The sequence below is a fragment of the Chelon labrosus genome, assembly GCF_963514085.1.
Source record: "Chelon labrosus genome assembly, chromosome: 21".
In the NCBI taxonomy this organism is placed as follows: Eukaryota; Metazoa; Chordata; class Actinopteri; order Mugiliformes; family Mugilidae; genus Chelon; species Chelon labrosus.
The window spans coordinates 15,094,167-15,114,632 of NC_140354.1; the positions used below are offsets into that span (position 1 = coordinate 15,094,167).

Sequence of the window (20,466 nt, forward strand, 5' to 3'; positions counted from 1 at the left end):
CACGCAGATATCTTCAAGCTGAGAAAGCTATCAAATACTTCCTTACACAAGTGACAAACTACCCGTTGGCAGCTGGGAGCCTATTTCAATGTCAGCCAGTCCCCAACAAGGTGCAGTAAGGTGATAGCTCTCTGGATCTGTGTCACCTCTGATGTGTGCTTTCGGCCACATGTCGCTGAATCACAGGAGCCTCTTGTGTCGGTTTGACGTCCACGTTTCTCCTTACGTTGGCGAGAAACTGTAAAAAGAATAAGTAAATAAATAAAGCCGGGCCAAGTTTTTCAGTTTCTAACATTAACCCTTGAAGGTGGGAAACAAAAAAAGGATTCAAGAAACAGGCCCCTCCCCGACCTTTAGGTCATCGCATGGACCTCCTAAAACCCGGCCTCTTGAATTTCTCCTGCTCCTTCTCCTCCTGCTGCTGCTGCTCCTACTGTTGGAGCCGTTACCCAACGCGGCGCGCGCAAACCCTCTGTGCCATCTGCAAGGCATTACAGTAAATTACAGGAATAGAGAAATGATTTCACGCACGTCCCGCAGGGTCCAGATGTAGCTCCTCGGCCGCCGCCGCCGCCGCCGCTAAGTTTTACGCTTTCAGGAGGAATAAAGAACTCCTAAGACATAAATCTCACCCCACCGCACTTCATTACACGTGTTGGAGGCTCACAAAGTCGGCGCTTGTGCTCCGTCTCCGTTTTTCCACCTCGTTTGCTCACCGAACATAAAGCTCTGTGTCCAAGACTGCGACACAAGTGGTGAGGTTATCCAGGTTTGCTGAAGGTAAATTATTTATTTAAGTCGTACAGCTCGCGCGTGTTGGATGGTGAGAAGGAGCAGCATCTCCAGAGCTCAGCTACCGGAGGACTGGCCTCCACAACAGAGGCTCTTTTTGGTTTGTTTAACCAACTGTAATCCTATACATACTCTGTAATGTTTAAATATAAGTTTTTATTTTATCTTAGCTCCACTTTTCATATAATTTGTCAGATAATCTGGTTAAAAGTAAGTATAACTTTGACCATCTTAAAGCTAACCACAAGAGTCGGTTTAGTCTTCTGTAAAATGTTTATCTCAGATGAGCCAAATCCTTAATTTTTATTTTAAATACTGTATATTTTTTAACCTAAAAAGTCCAAAACTAATATCCTAATCTTAAAAAGTGAATCATCCCGTTTTCTTTTCCTGAATGTCAGCTCTTCCTCCTCCATCAACTACATATCAGTCAAATCTAAGTCGTGCCAAAGAATCTACATCTCTGTTTTTAGTTTACTATAAATCCAGCAGCATCCGTGACTAAACGCTATAACGCTATACGCCGGCATCACGTCTGATTTTGCAGCATCTGCTTTCACGTGAACCGAACCGACGGCCTAATTAATGCACATTGTTGCACCCAATTTGCAGTTCGCTCTGTTTTCCGGGTTGGAAGCGTTTCTGTAATCCGCCCGTTAACACACATTTGCGCGGACGCAGGCGCTCGGTCAGTGTCGTAAATCACAGTCTGGTGGCTGTAGCAGTATTTCGTGTGCCGTTAGCGCGCTGAGCTCCTAATGACCGTGGCCCAGTAAAAGATGGCGGGGCGGCGTGCTCAGTTAGCCCGTTCCATAACACTGCCCAGGGGAACCAATAAAACACTGGTTTGGTGCTGGGCCCAATTTTGCAGCCTGCTGTGGGTTTAAAGTCAAAGGCACGCAGCATTGTTCTGTTTTTTCTGTTTGTCTAGAAGATGACGGGGTTCCTCTCCTGTCAATTTTTAGCAGCTTTCATAGAAACAACTTCTGCAGCTTCTCAGTCCTATGTCCTATCCTACGCCTTGATAAAAGCCCCCAATTATGATGCTATCCCCACTGTTAAGAACTATTTATACAGTATGTGTCACACAAAATAAGAGCGGTCCGTCTTTAAATTACCGCAACAACCCGGATATTGGATTTAGCGACAAATAGCAGCAGCCTGTGAAGTTCATGTACATTAATACTAAACATAAGCTGTAGAAACATGGCAATCTATGGACAAATGTATGTAAGATTAAATAAACTATCAGCGAGTCAAACGTATTTTAAGAAAACTGTTGAATTTCAGTCTAACGTTGCGAGCTAGCGCTAACAAAGTTAAGCTAGCTCACATTACGTTTTGATCTACTCCCTTAAAATGCTCTTACAATTACATTTATCACAGTATATGTTGAATAACTTCATATTTATTCTAAATAAAGTGAAAGTAAAGTTTGCATGTACTCTAACATAGTCTTTGACCTTGTGACCCGTCACCACATCAACCTAGAGATGCCCCGTCACGGGACAAACACAGGCGACCATGAGATCGCAAACACAGTCCACTACACTCTCGTATCCTCTGTAATTATGGCCGTAGATATGTTCTGAATTTGAGTGTGTGTCCCGGTTTGAGGTGTCCGTGTCCCGTTGTGCACAACATGCCTGTGGGTTTTTACTTTTAGGAGCTTGTGACTTCAGAGGACAACAAACAAGGCAGTGCCCCTGCAGGATACGCAGGAGGAGATTCGGGGAGATTGAGCTCGAGTTTGGGAGTTCACCACAAAATGTCGTTTTTACTCACTCGCTCGCTCCCAACGCCGCCAGTCGGCGCGGCAAAATGCTGCGTTGTGAAAAATCAAAAGTTAGCGGGGTGATGTTTTTACAGCTCGAGTGTCGGTGGAATTTCTGAGAGCAGCTTGTGCAGCATATTTCTGCACCCAAACGAATCGATTTGCACGTAAACTATTTGTCATAATCTCCCTGTCTTTCCTTCATGACAAAGTGGTGGTCACGCACATGGATTGTATTTTAAAAAAAAGGACAAAACCCACTGTGACGTCAGGTTTCCCGAAGAGCGAGCGGTTTTGAAGCTCAGCGCGGTGGATTCGGCTGTCACCATGTTGACGGCGCCCGACTTCAACTAAGGGGCAAAGAAGTGGAGACTAAGTGGAGCTGACAAGTCATGATAGCACCCACCTGTCACTCAAAGGGGCCATGTCTTTAATGATGTTCAACTTTAAGCCTTGAATCAATTCTGTGGGGATTGTCTCACTTTCGGAACCAGCCTCAAGTGGCCATTTGCGGAACTGCAGTTTTTAAAACATAGCTTTGTTTTTTAGAGGTTGTCGTTTGGTCACACATTCAAGAAGAAGATCCATCTACAAAGTAGTTGTGCTAAATAAAGAATATCATTGGCTTTTTTGCTTTCTCTGGGAGTCATGAGAATAGTTTTTTGTAAACTTTTTATTGGACATAGAGAACAAAACGAAACCCTCCCTAATTTGGATTTTTAAGAACTTCATGTTTGGTGGCCTGTTCTTAGGCATCTTAGGCTCTTTAATGTGCCGTTCAGTGTGTAGTGAGCTTCTCCTATAACATTTCAGCTTTACTCAAGTGGTACAGGAGTTCCCCTGCCCACAAAAGTCGGGGATTTTGGTTGAGAGTCTCTCCAAGCGGACTTAATTCGACGAAGATCTGCCGGGCCAGTCAAAGCATTTGGGCAGACTCCATGCGGTCACAAATCATCTCAGTGGCATTGAGTTGATTTTGGGTACAACAGCGAGATATTTTTATTCCGCTGTTGCGTCTTTTGTAAAAGATATGGACGGTTATATAAAAGACAGACAGTTAACAGAAACTAAGATGATACATAGTTTGTTGCTCTGAATGGTTGCAGGGCTATCCAATTGCGTTCGGTGGTTGTTTGACCTATAATAAAATCCAAATGGCGTGTTACCAAACTCAAGTTCAGATCCGAATTCAGACTAGCTCCGCCAGGCTAGGAATGTATATTCAGCATTCAGTACAATTAGTAAAAAACCACAAACATAAACAAGGGGAGGGTGTTTTTCTTATTTTATTTTATTTTTTTAAACCTTGCATTGCTTTTCCATTAGGACCCCTTCACATTATTCTCCTACCATCTCCCGGTCCTTCAGAGGATGAGGTGCCTATGCCCTTTCTTAGTGTCTTGTATATGAATGTGTACACGTATTTGCATCTGTGCTCATTTCGTAATTGACGGCACCCCCCCTTCCGTCCACAACTACACGTCTTCCCGTCACGCACAAATGCGCTCTGACGGCAGTGCGTGTGTGGGCCGCCTCGAGACACGACACGAACCCCCGTATCGCACGGCCCGAGCTGCCTCTCTTCCCGCAGCGCGTAGGAAATACGTCCATGGGAAGCGGTGCCGCGATGAGGACAAGAAACGTACAGACATCTACGGTTAATTAGTGGCTGCTATGGGAACCTGAACGCGACAGAGAAATATGGCCTAATGAGTGTGCTCAAAGCAGAAGTTGTCACTGTTTGTGTGAGAGCAAACACTTAATGCTTTTATCAAATAACCCTGCATCAGATAAAGGGGAAGTGTTGACTCTTCCCACCTATCCTCTCTCGCCAGCCTTACCTTTTATAAGTCAAACAGTTCCCCATAAAGCTGTCTTCTTTAGAGGAACCTTTGGTATACAGCACCTCAACAATACGTAGTAATTTTAGTATTCGTGCACTGTAGTTCATCCTTAACCTGAAGCAGCACATTTAACAGTGTGCATGTTAAAGTGAGATTCATGTTCACGGTGAAAAAGCCATGGACTCTTTACCCAAAACATCTTTTTAGCTTTTTCACGGTTTGCCAGCCAGCGGGAGATTCAGACAGGCTGAGTTAACGAACCGTACTTTGGCGAACACAGACAAGATGTCATACTTTAAAAAGTAAAATAAAAGAGTCTCCAGTTTAGTGTCTCTTTATTGTTTTGTTTTTCAGATTTTTGTTTTATTATATTATTATTATGATGATGACGATGATTTCAGGGCTCTTTGACATTTAACTTTGGCCCCGTTGTGGCGTTTTGGCCTCAGCGGAGCGAGCTGGGAGCTTAATTGGAGCTAGTTATGTCAACATGAAAAGGCCCTCAACACAAGGACCTCAAGAATCCGTGCACTCAACTTTTAGTGATTGCAGGAGCTGTTTGTTTCACACAGGGGAGGGCAAGACGGCGAAAGCACGGAGACCCCGGAGAGGTCAGACCGTGGTTCACTTTGAGGTTTACTAGTCTGTGCACGCTAGCGCTTCTCATTAAGGAGCTTCGAGACAGACAGAGCAGCTGCTTCATTCATGCCTCAGAGCTGGACGAGCCATTAGGAGCTTATTTTATTGTTGAGAGGAGTAAGGATTCATAATGAAAACAACCACGGCTTTACCAAATGACATTATCCAGCTGATTGAGAACATGTTTCCCTTAGCGTCTGTGTGATTTGTATTTTTCATAGCCATTTCTTTGCCTTCAAGGTCTTTTAAACGAGACATGTTGGCGCTGTGTCATCTGTGGTATCCTTCATTTGTGGACAAAGCAGTTAAGGCTGGTTATCGGCTCTCTCTTGAGCTTGAAGTGGCGAATTTTCTGCATATCACTCTGGGCTCTGATAAAAGACATCATAAGGAGAAAGGTTTTGATAGAGGGGAAGGGATGTGGCTGACCTCCTTTACCTTAGGTTCTCCAGGGAGTCACCCATTTTCTCAACTTTATTACAAACAGAGTGAGATTTTTTTTTATTCCTTTATTGCTTTTTGTTCAGTTTCGTCCTTGTTTTGAGAAAGAGAATTATCACCCGGCTCTTCGCAGCTTTGGAGCATATTTCAGCTCGATTTGGTTGCCTGGTCTCCAGCTCCTTCAACTGTTTTGGTTGGCGGGCGTCGCTTCTTCGCTGCAGCCGGAGGCGGTTTCCAGTCAAAAATCTCACTTTACCCCAACTGCACCAAACAAATGTCGGCTAGCTGGTGAACAGCTGCATATTTTGATCTGGGGTCGGTAGAGACCAAAAACAGAGGAAAATTGCAGCTGCAGCAGTAAACAGAAAACCGTATTATGCAAAGACACACGTAACTCCTCCCTCATCACCTCCTCTAACGTGCGTCTTCCTACCTCTCTGTCACATTTTCACCCTGCGCCGCGGTATGCCAGGTATTGAGTAACAGCAGCATGCCTGTGGTTCAGTGCAGGAATGAATGCAGCTTAGCTACACTATGTTCACTATGACTGCACTGCTGTATGAGTACTATGGCAGAAACTCTATCAGAGGGATGAGAGCAGCTATGCAGCCCAGGTCACGTCAGGTCAGCCTGGTGCTTGCAGACGAGTCTATTAACTATTATGACAGGATAGTGCACACGCTCAGTTCAGTTTTTGTCCACAGTGTTTATTTTAGTTTTTAAAGTTATTTGCATTACATTGATGCTTTATATCAGAGGTGTTCAACAGGGGGTCCGCAACCCTTAGGGGGTCCGCGGCGGTACTGCAGGGGGGTCGCAAATTTTTTTTTCTCATAAATTTGTACATAAGTAGGGGGTCCCTGCTCCATCTCTCCATCAGTTTGGGGGTCCTTGGCCTGGAAAACGTTGAAGACCCCTGCTTTATACTGTCCATCCGTCTGACTTAAGGCTCATTTAGGGTACTGCAGAACATAGATGTCGTAACTTATGCACGTAGCCTACGCACGTAGCCTATGTCAGTGCGAGCCATTTATACTTGTGCACTCATAAAATGCCACCCAAGCACTAGTCGGCACTGTGTCTTTTTTTGCCAGTCGGGTTAAAACTCCTGCTTCACTTTCAATAGTGCCGACTGACACTTTCGGCGAAAGACGCGTCATACAAATGTTTGTGTCTCCGAACACCTCCTCAGGTAACCTTTTCCTCAACGGCGCATCTCCCCTTCTTTCCCGCATGACGAAGCTGTGGTCACGCACATGGATTATATTTTAAAAAAGGACAAAACCCGCTGAGCGTTTTTGAAGCTCAGCGTGGTGGATTCGGCGGTCGCCATCTTGACGCCGCCCGACTTCACCTAATGGGCAAAGACGTGGAGACTAAGTGGAGCTGACAAGTCACGATAGTACCCACCTGTTACTCAAAGGGGCCATGTCCTTAATTATGTGCCAGTTTAAAGTGTGTCTCACTTTCGGAACCAGCCTCAAGTGGCCATTTGCGGAACTGCAGTTTTTAAAACTTAGCGACGTTTGGTCATACATTTAGGAAGATGATCAAACTAAAAAGTAGTTGTGCTAAATAAAGAATATCATTGGCTTTTTTGCTTTCTCTGCGAGTCATGAAAATAGGTTTTTGTAAACTTTTTGTTAGGCACGGAGAACAAAACAAAACCAACCCTAATTTGGATCCTTAAGACCTTCATATCTGGTGGTCCGTTGATATTTTAGGCTCTTTAATGTGCTGTTCAGTTTGTAGTGAGCTTCTCCCATCTCCCTAAGTCTAAGTCTAAGTCTAGTTACATTTCTGGGGAGGTGCATGTCAGGCACTACGGTGCTAGGGTCTGCGTATGCTCTGCGCTGTAATATTGACGCAGAAGCCTAAACCGCTTATTATAGAGCGTCAGATTCAATTCAGTTCACATTGTCTGGAGTGTGCTGTCCTGCGCCACCACATTACAGTGCTGCGATTATCTGCAAAGAAACTGACCAAATGCAACATATGCATATCTCTTTAAGACCGGGTGCACAATATTACATTGTTTCACGTCTGACTCTCTTATTTTATGTCTTTCATTGTACAAGATAAACGGTTCTGTAATACACTACATTATTTATCCCGCTGTCCACCGTCCCTGGGTGCTTATTATGGTAACTGTGGCCTTGATGCATAATTTCTAAACTGTTGTGGCGCCATTCCCGTCCTCATGCATTTTAAAAGTTGTTCTTATGTGTCTCCTTATTCTTTTATAATAACACCATCCTTCAATCTAAAGCCCTTATGTTCTTCCTATTATTATTATTTCATCAGACAGTCGCTCTAAAGTGACCTGCCAAGTCAAATAAAAGAGGTTAAATTGAAGCAAACACCGATAACCAGCGCTCATTTGGATCTGTGTCGCAGCGCTGATAACGTTAACATGAAACAGAAAGATAGACGTGAAGGTCTTGACATTGAGGAGGAGGTCAAGAAGCTGATTAAGTTAAGAAGAAAGAACAAGAACTTTTGTTTCTGTCTGTCTTAGAAGTGCCCTAGCTGTGACTGTTGTTTTGAATTATCTGCTCCTTCTTTTCGCCCCTGGACCGTCCAGGCGCGTTTCGTGTTTGCGAGAGCCGAGTGTAATTCAGTGCAGCGGCGCTCAGCTTGCCCCCTTACCCCGCCCAGAGGAATATGTATCTGCTGTGTTAACAAATTGCTCCAAGCTGCCTCGCCGTGCAGTAGTGGAAGGGCCCGAGCGGAGCCTGGGAGCCTGGATGCGGGCCTTGTTGGTGTCCGGTTGGAGGTGGTGGCTCATCGAGTGTGCCCAAAGTGTTTGTGTGTGCGTCCCTTTGTCAGATGCATATTTTTTCTGTTGTCCCTGTGACCATAAATCCATGGATTTACAATGAGAAGCTTCTACGTTTCACATAAAATGCGTTGTATGACTTGAATACTAAACCGTGCTTTAGCGGTCGTTGCTCTGTACGGGTGGTCACAAGACATGGTTTCTCCCCTGACCGAGACACGGGCACGGTTGGTGGGAAAACAAGAGGAAAAGAAATGTGTGTTTTGATTTGTGCACGGGGGCAGTAATTGGACTCGGGCCGGCCGTACCAGTTGTAGCTCATCAGGGCTATCAAGTCAAGGCTACGGTGTCCTCTGCAGCAATCTCTTCCTTCCCCTCTTCTCCCTCCGTCCAGCAACTCTCGCAGATGTTGCGCGATAGAGCTCAAAGCATTCTTACGAGGACACACACGTATGCGGACGAGCAGGACTCCGCCGTGATTTACTACACTAACGTGATAAGCCATCTTATCTGTCTCCCTGTCTCACTCAGTTTCGCTCTCCGTCTTCTTCCTCCTCCTCCCCCCCTGCAGTCTTTCACCATCTCTCTTATAATAAATCCGCTCTCTTCTGTGAGCTTTTTATTGGTTTTAACTGTGCTTATTCCTGCCTCGGTCATTAAAGCGGATGATTTAGTGTGGGTGTGTTGGACGCACGAGCAGTAAAAAATAAAGATTTCGTGCACGGTTCAGGACGAAGGAGGAAAAAATGAAACAGAGGGGCATGCTGAAATAATTTTGACCCAAACCGTAATGCACAACAAGGAATTTTATTTTAAGAACTGAATGATCACGCGTGTAAGTTTTTTTAAAAAAGATTACGGTTATCACTCAAGCGCACTCCCAAATGTTTACTTTTTTAGAGGTTAGATTGGAATTTCTACATTTGAGATACGGCAGAGATCGGCTGAGGGGATAAGAGCGATAGAGCAGCGTTTTAGATGGACCAGAATAAAGCGAGTGTGGACACAGTCGCATCCAGTGCGTCACAAAGAGGTGAGTCAGATAAGACGGTCGCCGCGCGCCAGAGACGGAGGCGCTGATAAACTCCGTTGACTGATAACGTGGCACTGGAAGACGACCCAACAGTCAAAACACGGGTGTGAATGACGATCATCGAAAGGCCCCCAAGAATGTTTTTGTAGCTCCAGCTACAGGAGGAGGAGGCCAAAAAAAAAAAAAAAAGGGGGCCAGAAGTGGTTGTTTTAGGGTTTTAGATTTCTCAGCTGCACACATGTAGTCAGTCCTGAAGAAAAAACAAATATTAAACAGCCCTGTTTTGCGTCCGTAAATTACTGGGGGATTTTTATGGTTCTAGCATTTCCAATAACTCTCGTCTTGGCTACCCGTGAAGTCGTATATACTATCGGGCGAGTGCTCTCTGAAAGGTTTGGATCCATCCATTATGAGCTCTGGTACGAGGTCAAGGACTTGGGGAAAACTTTGGCTTAAAACGCTGCCAAAATCGCTCATCAATAAACATCCAAGCAGGTCGCGTTAGCCGTCTGGGTTAACCACCAGAATGTCTGTCTGAGTCTGAGACCACAGTCTGTTTAGCTGGACGGTGTTTTAACAGGGGCAGTAAGTCATTCGTCAGGCCCGTTATTGGTTCATTGTGTTTCTATCGTACGTCTAAATAGCAGCAGTTTGGACTCAAAACCACCAGAGAGCACCTACCGCTGACGTCCAGTTTGTTTCCCACCGAGGCCAAGTCTCTGATCATTGCTTTTCATTTACGGATCTGATATGCTGAATATTTACAGCGCAAAACGCGATATCTGCGGCTAATGTAGAGCATGACATTTCTATTTTATGGCTTATTTGTGAATGTCTGGTTGATTTAGATGTTTTATTTATGGGGTAGACGTTGATCCTGATCGGGGGTAATTCAGATGTCAAATAACCGCTACGTCTGATGATGAATAAGCGTATTTTCCCTTTGGTCTTGTCATAGTCCTTCATAGCCGCTCCGGGTGAGTTTTTCATTAGATTTTACTATCTGGATTGCCCACGTTATTTATTAAAAACTTTAGAAATGGCTTCTTCGTGAAAGAGAAAGACTTTAATGAGACCTCTAATGAAACACTTAACCTAAAGAGACAGATATTCGTTGTTGGACATGATGTCTTTTGAATTGCAAACTAACCAAGGTTTATATACACGCAAACAGAGGGGGAGTCCATTGGAGCCTCTATTCAGCTGAAAACATATTTCTCAAGACAATTCGTGAGCTGTCCGACCAGAAAAGCCACAGCACTTTTAGGGACTCGTTTCATTGTAAACAGAGACGAATCGCCCCGTGCTGTAGACAGTTTGACGATTTAAGTACATCTGTGAAATGTTGATGCTGGCTAATAATCCGTCAACTTCTAGTCGACCACTTCCTCTTCAACATGTGTACTTTGGTCTGTGTTCAGCGTTTAAAATGCGACCGTGACGGGAACCGGACTTACCTCAGGTGACCTAGCAGCAGAGGGGGGGGTCGCCGCGGTCGCGACCCTCACCCCTTCGCTCTACGTCTTCTGTACAGTCCCTTCCTCTCCCCTGTCCGCTAACGCGGTGCGTGCTGCTCACCGGTTCCCAGGCCCCCTACGACAGCCCATTTAATGGTCATCCAGCTTGGGCCCTTGATGCTGAACCCCGGGGTTAACGCGGAACGCAACTCTTCCGTAGCGCCACAGCCACCCTCGCACTGCAGACACGGACCTAAACACATGGCAATACTGATATTGCGCGTTATTTCTTTCTATCAGCAACCTCATAGCCGCCCTGCTACAGCAAATGCATCTAATGTCTTTATGCGTTTAAAGAATTGATGTTTCTCATTAGGGTTTTCACTCCCTCACCTCCTCCTCGATCCGTATAATCCACCTACCTCATGCCCACCCACGTCCTACAACAAACCCACCCCCGCGACCCAGCGCCGAGACTCGAGGGCCGGAGGTCTTCTTCCAGTTTACGACCAGCGACCTGGCTGCTTTATGACCCGGCTTTAGTCTGGAACAGTTTACGACACATTTAAAGCTCTGAGGTTTTGTGTGACACGTGCAATTTCTCTTATTTACCCCCAAACGAGAAGAGCTACGTGTGTTTAATAGTGTCATGTAAATATCTGCTCTAGCGGTTTAAGCTACGGGTTTCCCTCTCTCTCTGTGTCTCCTCTTATAAAATAAATATTGAGGTTTTCATCTGTCATGTCGACGATATGCAAAACAGATGCGTTGTCCGTCATGCGGTCGGAGAGCTCTCTGCGTAAAGCTGTCTTGTGATGTGTTTAAGTGTTTTGCGAGGGGTTGTTTTTTTCCCCATATCTGGGATTTTGTTTGGATGTGATGTGCGGCTGACGCAGCACCAATTGTCTTGTCGTGGGTTCATGGCTTTGCCCCGCAGAGGGGGATTAAGTGGGAGATGCGCGGCCCTGATTCAGGCTTCTTGCGTCCGTGTGAAGATGCCGACGACAAGTTGGAATGGTAATGAAACGTTGTTTTGTCTCCTGAAGACAAGGGGGAAATTTACCGTGGAAGCCGCTGCATTTTCTGCAGCTTTGCAATGTGGAGCTGGGAGGCTGTGGTGGTGTCGGGGAGATCACTGCAAACCTGTTGACACGGGATTCAGAGAGTTTAATTAAATCCTGAGCTTTCGTGGGTGCATGCATATATATATATGTGTAGGGCCCCTGCAATTACTTGTGTGTGTGAGCTGGTTGCCAGGGGCCAGAGGATGGGGCCTGATGAAGCGAGGAGAAAGGGGAGAGCATGCACTTGGCAGCCCATCTGAGGGCCTCGTCACTGGGGCTCAGACGTGGCCACATCTGGCCCCCTTCACTGACAGTCCTGGCTTTTCTTCCCCTCTCAGGAACGCGGTGCGTCAAGTTTAATTCCCTTGTAATGAACTGGCTACCGAGGGCAGCTAAGCAGGCGGAGACTGCACACTTATTAAACACACACACACACACAGTGGAAACAAAACACACACTCAGTGGAAAAAGAATATTGCACTTAGTGGGTCGCAGTTCCCGGCAGGGTGAGTGTGTAGCTTGACTCAAACGCCTGCTGAGGATCCTTGAAGTTATGCTTTACCACCAGCGATCAGTGCCACCCAGAGTAGAGGTGTGTCTTAGCCTTTAAGGCCTCTCTTCTTTATCAACGCATGCATTTGAGCCACACAGCTAAGGTGCTTAGGGATCTTTTAATAATGCAACAGGTCATGAAACATCCCGCTGTTGAAGATATCCCCTCCCTTTACTTCAAAGACTCCTTTGTCTGATATATGTCTGTCTACAAAAAAGGTTTTCACCCCAAGATTCATTTCTGTGCTCTAACCTAAAATGTCATAAATCCTTGATTCATTCGCGAATGAAAAACAAGTAAAATATGCACAAGAAGGAACAGCGTCTACGTGGAAAACAGATTAAATATCTTTTTTGTGGTGGCTCGTTTTCGTTCCAGATGGCTGGAAGAACCTTGAAGGTTTTAGGAAGTGCGGTTTTTTTGGGGGAACGTGCAGGGCACAGAGCTATGTTTAGGTGGCACAAAAGTCAGAGCAGAAACTTCGGTCCCCTCTCCAGGGAGGGGGGGGAATTATTTTGGACGGTGTGACGTGCGGACAAGTCGAATGGATTTCAAGTTGCAGGGCTGGGATAACTGTGATCGAGCGGGGCAGATAGAAGCTGGCCCCGCCGTGACCCTGTGGTCCGGGCTCTGCGGTGCAGCAGCCTTTGGAGTTCTGATGTGGAAATATTTATGCACATTTAGACGGCGCACGTGCGTCGGCCCTGACTGCTTTGTGAACTTTTGCAAAGGTGACAAAGTTCATCAGCTGTGATATGTAAAGTCTGTCCGCTCGTTTTTTTCTTTCTTGGCACACTTGTGCCATCTTTTCCTTGATCGTCCACAATGTTTCATCACATTTACCCCTTTTTTTCATTCGCGTACTTACAGAACACCAGAAACCAACCTCAGAGACAGCCCCTGTGCTGTTAAGTTGTGGATCCTAGTTAATATCCGTGGATTATTACACTCCAGTCCTTCCATTGTTGAGGTAATGTGAACAGGCGTGGGCCTGCAGTGTAAGTGTGCATAAAACCATTAGCTGTGTCTGACACCTTTACACGAGAGCGATGAAACACAAAGAGAGTGTTCTGTCTTACCAAACAATAAAGATGAGATGAAGGGAAGGTTGTCATAAGAATAAATGGATGATCTGCTGGTTGAGATTATGAGAATAACTCAAAAGACTCTGAGATCACACTTTTAAGTGGGAGATAGAGGCGGCTGTTAACCACACATAATATTTTTACTGATTCATCTTATACAACAGCACATATTAATCTTAATCCTGACTGAAAGGAAGGTTTTCTTAGGGGTGATTTACTGTTACTGTTTAACCCAGCCTTTAAGTATCGGCCTCTCCCTTTATAGCCACACAAGTGATGTGACTCAAGGGATGGCAATGCCGTTTTTTTTATTTATTTTTTCCTGGTCAGCTGGTTCACCACTTTGGTTTGGACTGAAATAGGTCAACAGCAATTGAACGGATGGATTTCCACAAAATATTGCGCAGATATTTGCGGTGCTCGGAGGACGGCGACGGCGACGTCTAAAGATCCGGCGATCCCTCGGGTTTGTTACCGCAGACCTGCGAAGCCAGCGGCGCCGTGACGTGTTTGCATGTTAAACTTAGAAGGTCATCAATGCAAAGCCGTCGCTGTAAACATTAAGGGGCGTACACACACACACACACACACACACACACACACAGGAAGGGATGTGGCGATGGGGAAACCAGGGAACTTTAATGAAATTCTTGGTGGTGCCAAGTTAAACAAATTTCAACTCTGAGGCAACAATTCGGTTGATTGACAAACGCAGATTTCCACTAACTTTAACCTCAAGGGATCCCCGTCCAAGATTTTGTCTCCTTTTACCAAACTGACGATGCTTCACCGGGTCTATCTGTGAACTAAAAGAAAATCACTGACGCTGTTGAAGAGTAGGCTAGCTCTATCTATCTAACTCTTGGGTTGCCTAGAGTATGGATACCTAGTCCCTGGCTCTGGTAACCAAGGCAACCAGAGCCTGGGACGTCCACTAGACACAAGCTGTTAACTGCAAATCGTTTTATATGGATGGGACCTCACACCTTGCTCGACAGTGGGAATCACCAAAAGGCCCCACAATATGATATTACAACAATACTATGATATTATTGTAGTTTTAAAGCCTTTAAAGTCACAGAAAAATCTATTTTCCCATGTTGCTGGAAGTCTTTCTGTCAAAATTTTAGATTTCAAGAAAAACATGTGCTCAATGTCTTTGCTAACCATATAACGTCCCAACTACTGCTATTTTAAGTCGCTGAATTTAACCAAATAGGACCATAGCTGTCTGAAACTCACAGAGTTACCGGTGAACTACAGGGAAGCCGGGGGCCGTGCGATACCGCTGGGCAAGCCGCACTGTGGAGGTGGAGGCAGGGGGGTCCTGATAAAGAGGGCCGATCGAGTTCACAGTTCAGCAGACCCTTCAGCCTTCAGAGATAGCGGTTCTCCGCTCGCTCACTCACTCGCACCGACTGGGATCACGTAACAAGGGAGCTGATAAAGGAGACAGGACGAGGGTGGGCGACTTACACTAAATCGGCTTGTTTTGCGAAGTATTTCAAATGCGTGCCTCTTCAAATGCGAACAACCTATAATATGCACATATTTAAATGTGGAAGAACAAGATCTTAGCTTCAAAGCAAAGACGTTAACTCCGGGACAAACTAAAATACAGTAGTTGTTGTGTCGCATAAACAGAGGAGACAGAAATAGCCGTTTAAACTTCCAGCGCCGAGTAACAAGAATAACAGTGAAGCAGTTAATTGCAGACAGCACGTGGCTGCTGACTGAAAGTCTTCCCGTACGTGCCCATCATTGAAGAGCACTCCGGTGTAAGACTAGACTCCACAGCTGAGATGAAAACAACCAGCTGCTTTGTTTTGGTTTCATGTTCCTCAAAGGCCTCCTCCTCCTCCTCCTCCTCCTCCTCCCGTTCTTTTTCCTACTTTCTGGCAACCACCTACCTGTCATCTGGACCTTATTGTGCTGTCTAGTGTGTGTTTTTAGTCGTGAGGCTGGCCCGGCCGAAAAGCAATGAGCTCGCGCGACGGAGAAAGGTCCCTTTGACTGATACTGATCTGGCCGTAGCAGCTATAGCTCAACCCATAACCCTACACCAGGCTGCAGGCTGCTTCCATTAGCTGCACCTATACTGTATATATATTACTCTACTGGATGTGTCTGATGCTATCAGCATGACTTGATATGGCAGAATGCTTTTACTCACACATGGGGCACATAGAGTGTGTAATTATGCATCTATATATATATGTACACCGATCAGCAGCAACATTATGACCACCTTCCTTTTGTGGAATATAGTGTAGGTCTCCCTTGTGCCTCCAAAACAGTTGTGACTCATCAGAGAATGGACATGGGCCTTCTGAGGGTGTCCTGTGGTGTCTGGCAACAGGATGTTGTTAGAAGGGGGGCATTTGGGTCCTATTGGTTGAGGGGAGGGGCCTCTTTGGATCATCCCACAGATATTTTATCAGTTTGAGATCTTGTATGTTCTTCGAGTGTTTTTCGAGTTGTTCCTAAACCGTTTTTTGTGCGTGTGCCTGTGTCTGGGCTGCATCCTGCTGGGGATGGGGGTTGCCTGGTCTGGTCTGGTCTGGTCTGGTCTAGGTGGGTGCTAAATAGCATCCACACGAACGCCAAGTCCAAAAGTTTCCCAGCAGATCGTTGTTTTGCCACAAGATGGCCGACGTTATTCACGTCTCCTGTCAGTGGTTTTAATGTTGCGGCTGATCGGTGTATGTGTAAATATGTGCCCAGTACAATGGCACCGAAACGGCCCCTCAACATTAGTATACCAGGGAACATTGGCCCCCAAAACTTAATAAAAGACCAAACACACACTGTTTGTCAGTGATCTGTCATCCACATGTCCGTTTGCCTGCCCCTCCATTAGTCAGTTATTCCAGTGATTTACACTATCTCACACATTATCAAATGGAGCAGCACATTCTCATAATCATAATATACCTGGGTTTATTCAGACTCACACACACACAGATGCATACTAGAGTAATAAACCCGTCATATCTGCTGGTGCTGAAGGCTGCTGTCATGAGCAGAGGGTCATTTTATGATGTTCCTTCGGGTCTCGTGTGAGAGAGCAGTGTGAGGTGATGGCAGACGGGACGGGAGGCGCGCTCGCCCCGCTTTGTGTTTTGCGTAAACTCCAGCAGCAGCAGCAGCAGCAGCAGAGTTGCCATGACATGACTCGAAGGAAGGGCTTTGCAGCGCACTGGAAGAGGCGTTAGTGTGTGCAGATATGCCTTAGAGAGCGAGATAGAGTCTGGCAAAAGTGAAACCTCCTGTGCCTCAGCTGCTTTTATAGACACGTCTCTCATTATTTAATCATTAATTAGCTTGTTTGTGCAGTTAAACTAGTTTCAGTCACACAAGCCAACACTGAAAAGGTCTGGATTAGTGTGTCAGGCTGGATTGAGTACACCTCTATTTACAGCCGCCCTGAATGAGGTCTCTAATAGTTTCTCTCTTCATTCATAATCAGCCCATGTGATTGAGATCTGCATAACAAGCTCACTCCCACACTTAACCCTCTGTGAGTGTAACTACTACGCGCTGGCATGCACACATGCACGATTAAGCTGCGTTACTAGCACACATGTCCGTCCGTGTGCGTAAATGTAAATGTGCGCGTTTTAAGCGTTTTCCCCGTGTGGGAAAATGGGCTGGTGGTGAGGTGGAGCATGAAAACGACAGTAAACAGAGGCCGCTATCAGTGATAAAGCTCCACTCTTATTATGTGGCTGTTTGACTTGTTGTACGTTTACTGTGAGAAAAAAGAAAGCGGAGATAAGGCCTCGGAGAAAGCAATTTGGTGAAATAGTCGGGATCGGAGGCACAAAGCAAGGTAGCGCTGTTTAATGGGGAAGGGTGACGTGAGTGAGGGTGGAGGAGACGGGCAGCGGGAGAGAGGGGTGTGGGAATGGATGTGTTTAGGGACTCCCCGTGGACTGACTCGGACGTGGGAACACAGAGTCGGCCTAACGAAGCGTGGCTGCCCCTCGCTGACTTCACAGGCCTTGAACAGACGGTGGGATGTGAGAGAAGAGAGGAGTCCCAGGTTCATGATGAACGCTGAGGATTTGACAGATCAAAGATCAGCCATGTAGAGGTAAAATGAGGAGCGTGAACGGAGACATGTGGAGCAGGAGAGGCAGGGAAAGAGACAACAGTGTAGGGAATCATGCCCCTCATGATATATGCAAAATTACACAATAACACCATAATTTAATGGGGAACAACTGTTTTTTACAACCTGGACCTTATTTCTGGCATAAATTACAATCATTTGCTCACCCATATAGCTTTGGTGTAATTTGCAGTCTTTCGGGAGATATTTAGATCTGCGTATATCCATATAGTGGGAGTGACTGGGGCACCGAAACTCAGCCTCTAAATAACGCATTATCTGCCGCAAAACTTATTCATTTCACCAATATTTAGTTATGATACGCTAGTACCTGTAATTTGCTACTGCTATGGTTCGTCCACAACCTCAGAATCGGAAAAATATTTAGCCATGTTGCAAAAAAGTAGCAGTAGCAAATTACAGGTAAACAAGCCGACTGTCGCGGGTGACATCATCCAGGTCAGAAGACATCATCCGGGGTCTATAGGTCAATCTACAGACCCCGGATGATGATAACAGGTAACTCCAGGCTTAACGGGGAATAGCACTAGCGTACGATAACAAAATATTGGTGAAATGAACGAGTTTCACGGCAGATAATGCGTTATTTAGAGGCTGCGTTTCGGTGCCCCATTCACTCCCACTATATGGATATACGCAGATCTAAATATCTCCCGACTGACTACAAATTACACAAAAGTTATATGGGTAAGTAAACAATCGTATTTTATGCCAGAAATAAGGTCCAAGTTGTAAAAAACGGTAGTTCTCTTTTAAGTAAATCTTAAAGTTTTTTTTTTTTTTCTTGGATGCTTTTAGACAATTTAATAAAACTGCCAACTGTAGCATTTTATTCTGATGTCTTGCATTGTGGGGCACAAACATTTTATAGTTACTTCCTCATTAGTTCATTCTTTGTGACTGTTTCTTTCTCTAAACATAACATTTTACCTTTTTTATCGGTATACATTATTAGCATTTTGTCCCATGTACCAGGCTGCAGGCAGCAGCTTGGGGTTTCTTTTACTGTAAACTAGTGGGATGAGGAAGTTCAATTAATTTAGTTTTTCAAGGCAAGATCCACTGGGGATTTTTTTTTAAAATGTTGGGCCACCAGTTTCTCTGTGCGGTCGTGCTTCAAAGACTGCCAAGAGCGAAAAATACATCTCAGACATCCAAAGATCTTCGTCACTGTAAACAGAACAAGGGACGCAAGCTGTCGTAACAGTTTCCGAATGTCCCAACCTGAAATCTTCTTTGCTTGAATTCCTACAAATAAGTTTCTGCCCCGCTGTCCTAGCGACTCTCTCACATGCATATAAAAGCCTTGGCGTGTCAGCATTCGCTGCCGCTTAAGATGCCCAAACTAAGTCTGTCATTATGCTGTCATACTTGGAGCATTACATCACCGTCCTGTCAGTCTCAGTTGATGTGGAGGCAGCTGAGTGTCGTTCCCCCTAGAATAGTACCGCACTACACAAGGTCATCATCATAAACCAATCACCGGGGCTCCCTCTCCACTTCACTCGGCCTATCTCTGGCCTGTGATGTGAAGTGGTCAGATCAACCAGTGCTCTCTGTCCTCCTGTCCTGTCTGTGACCAGCCCTGGAAAATAATGCAGCCGGCCGCCCGGCCCTCTGGCTGGCTGGCTGCTGCTATTGATGTAGAAAGGAAAGATTTGCACAAGTATTTCCTGTTTGTTTGTCATCGAATTGTACTTTCCCCCCCATTCAGTTTAAAAGCTCAGTTTCCTGCTGCGCCCAATCCTCTTAACTGAAATCATGAGAGGAGGCAGGTGACTGCGGCCTGTGTCGGGGCTTGCGTGGGCGAAGTTTGGACTTAGAGCTGAAAGTTTACACGGGAGAGTTTTCTACTTTTCGTTTTATATCCTAGTTAATGAATTATTTATTAAAATATTGACTCATTAATCAAATGTACAATCAGCAGATCGTAGACAATAAAAATCTAACTAGAAAAAACATTTGACTGCAGCTGTACTCCCTCCTCAGCTCTATTCGACATATCCAGCCTCTTGGGTTTAATGGCTTTTGATGAGGAGCTTGTTGGTCGTAATATTATATTAAAAAGTCACAGTGCACTGATTTTGAAAGAATGTGACAAGAGTCAAACTGCAGCTTGTGTTTCAACAAAAATATGTAGAAGAGTTGCGGCCGTCTCCCCCCGGACACCTGAAACTTGAGCAAACTCCGCCATCTAGTGGCAACTTGGTGAAACGACAACCAGCTGGGACATAAAAATACTGAATGTCTCATTCTCTCTTGTCTCTTTTTGCTTTCAGGATGCTCATTCCTCTCTTTGACGAAGACACTGGTCTCCTCCTGCTGGCTGGCATGGTAATATATTCATTTATGCTCTCGACTGTGCATTGCTAGTAGCTGCTAGTATTTCTTTCCTAACATTTAACGACGTTCTCCTACACAGGGAGACACTGTGATCGACTGCTTTGAAGTGTCTTCCTCTGATCCGTTCCTCTCTCAAGGTAAAGATCGCTTTTGTTCTTTGCCTGTTCATCGTTGGAATAAAACTTCCTTCCTATTCCCGTCTTATTGCCTGTCTTAATTCTTCTTCCTCGTATCATATCCGCAGTGAGCCACTGTCTGACGGATGCCTCGACACGAGGGGTTGCCATGGTGCCCAAGCAGGCGCTGGATGTCATGTCCTGTGAAGTGATGCGCGTGCTTCAGCTGACGGACAGCTGCATTGTGCCGATCAGCTATCAGGTCCCTCGCAAGGTCTGTGCGTGCCACATCATTAAAACGGCCTGCCTCATGTTGTACCATGTGCCTCTGACATTCAGAGGGCGTCCTCTGGTGTCTGGCTAGTGGGAACCTTTGGGTCCTATGGGTTGAGGGGACGGGCCTCTGTGGCT

The 20,466-nt window shown here is 45.6% G+C and overlaps 1 protein-coding gene across 2 annotated transcripts in view; it reads left to right on the forward strand.

Moving 5' to 3' along the window:
• Positions 1 to 20,466, forward strand: part of coro7 (coronin 7) — a 105,878-nt gene that overhangs the window by 79,467 nt on the left and 5,945 nt on the right. For both annotated transcript variants that reach the window (XM_084571161.1, XM_084571162.1), the window contains exons 10-12: positions 19,876 to 19,930; positions 20,019 to 20,076; positions 20,184 to 20,329. In XM_084571161.1, coding sequence (XP_084427287.1) covers positions 19,876 to 19,930; positions 20,019 to 20,076; positions 20,184 to 20,329 — 259 coding nt within the window. The remainder of the gene's footprint in view (positions 1 to 19,875; positions 19,931 to 20,018; positions 20,077 to 20,183; positions 20,330 to 20,466) is intronic.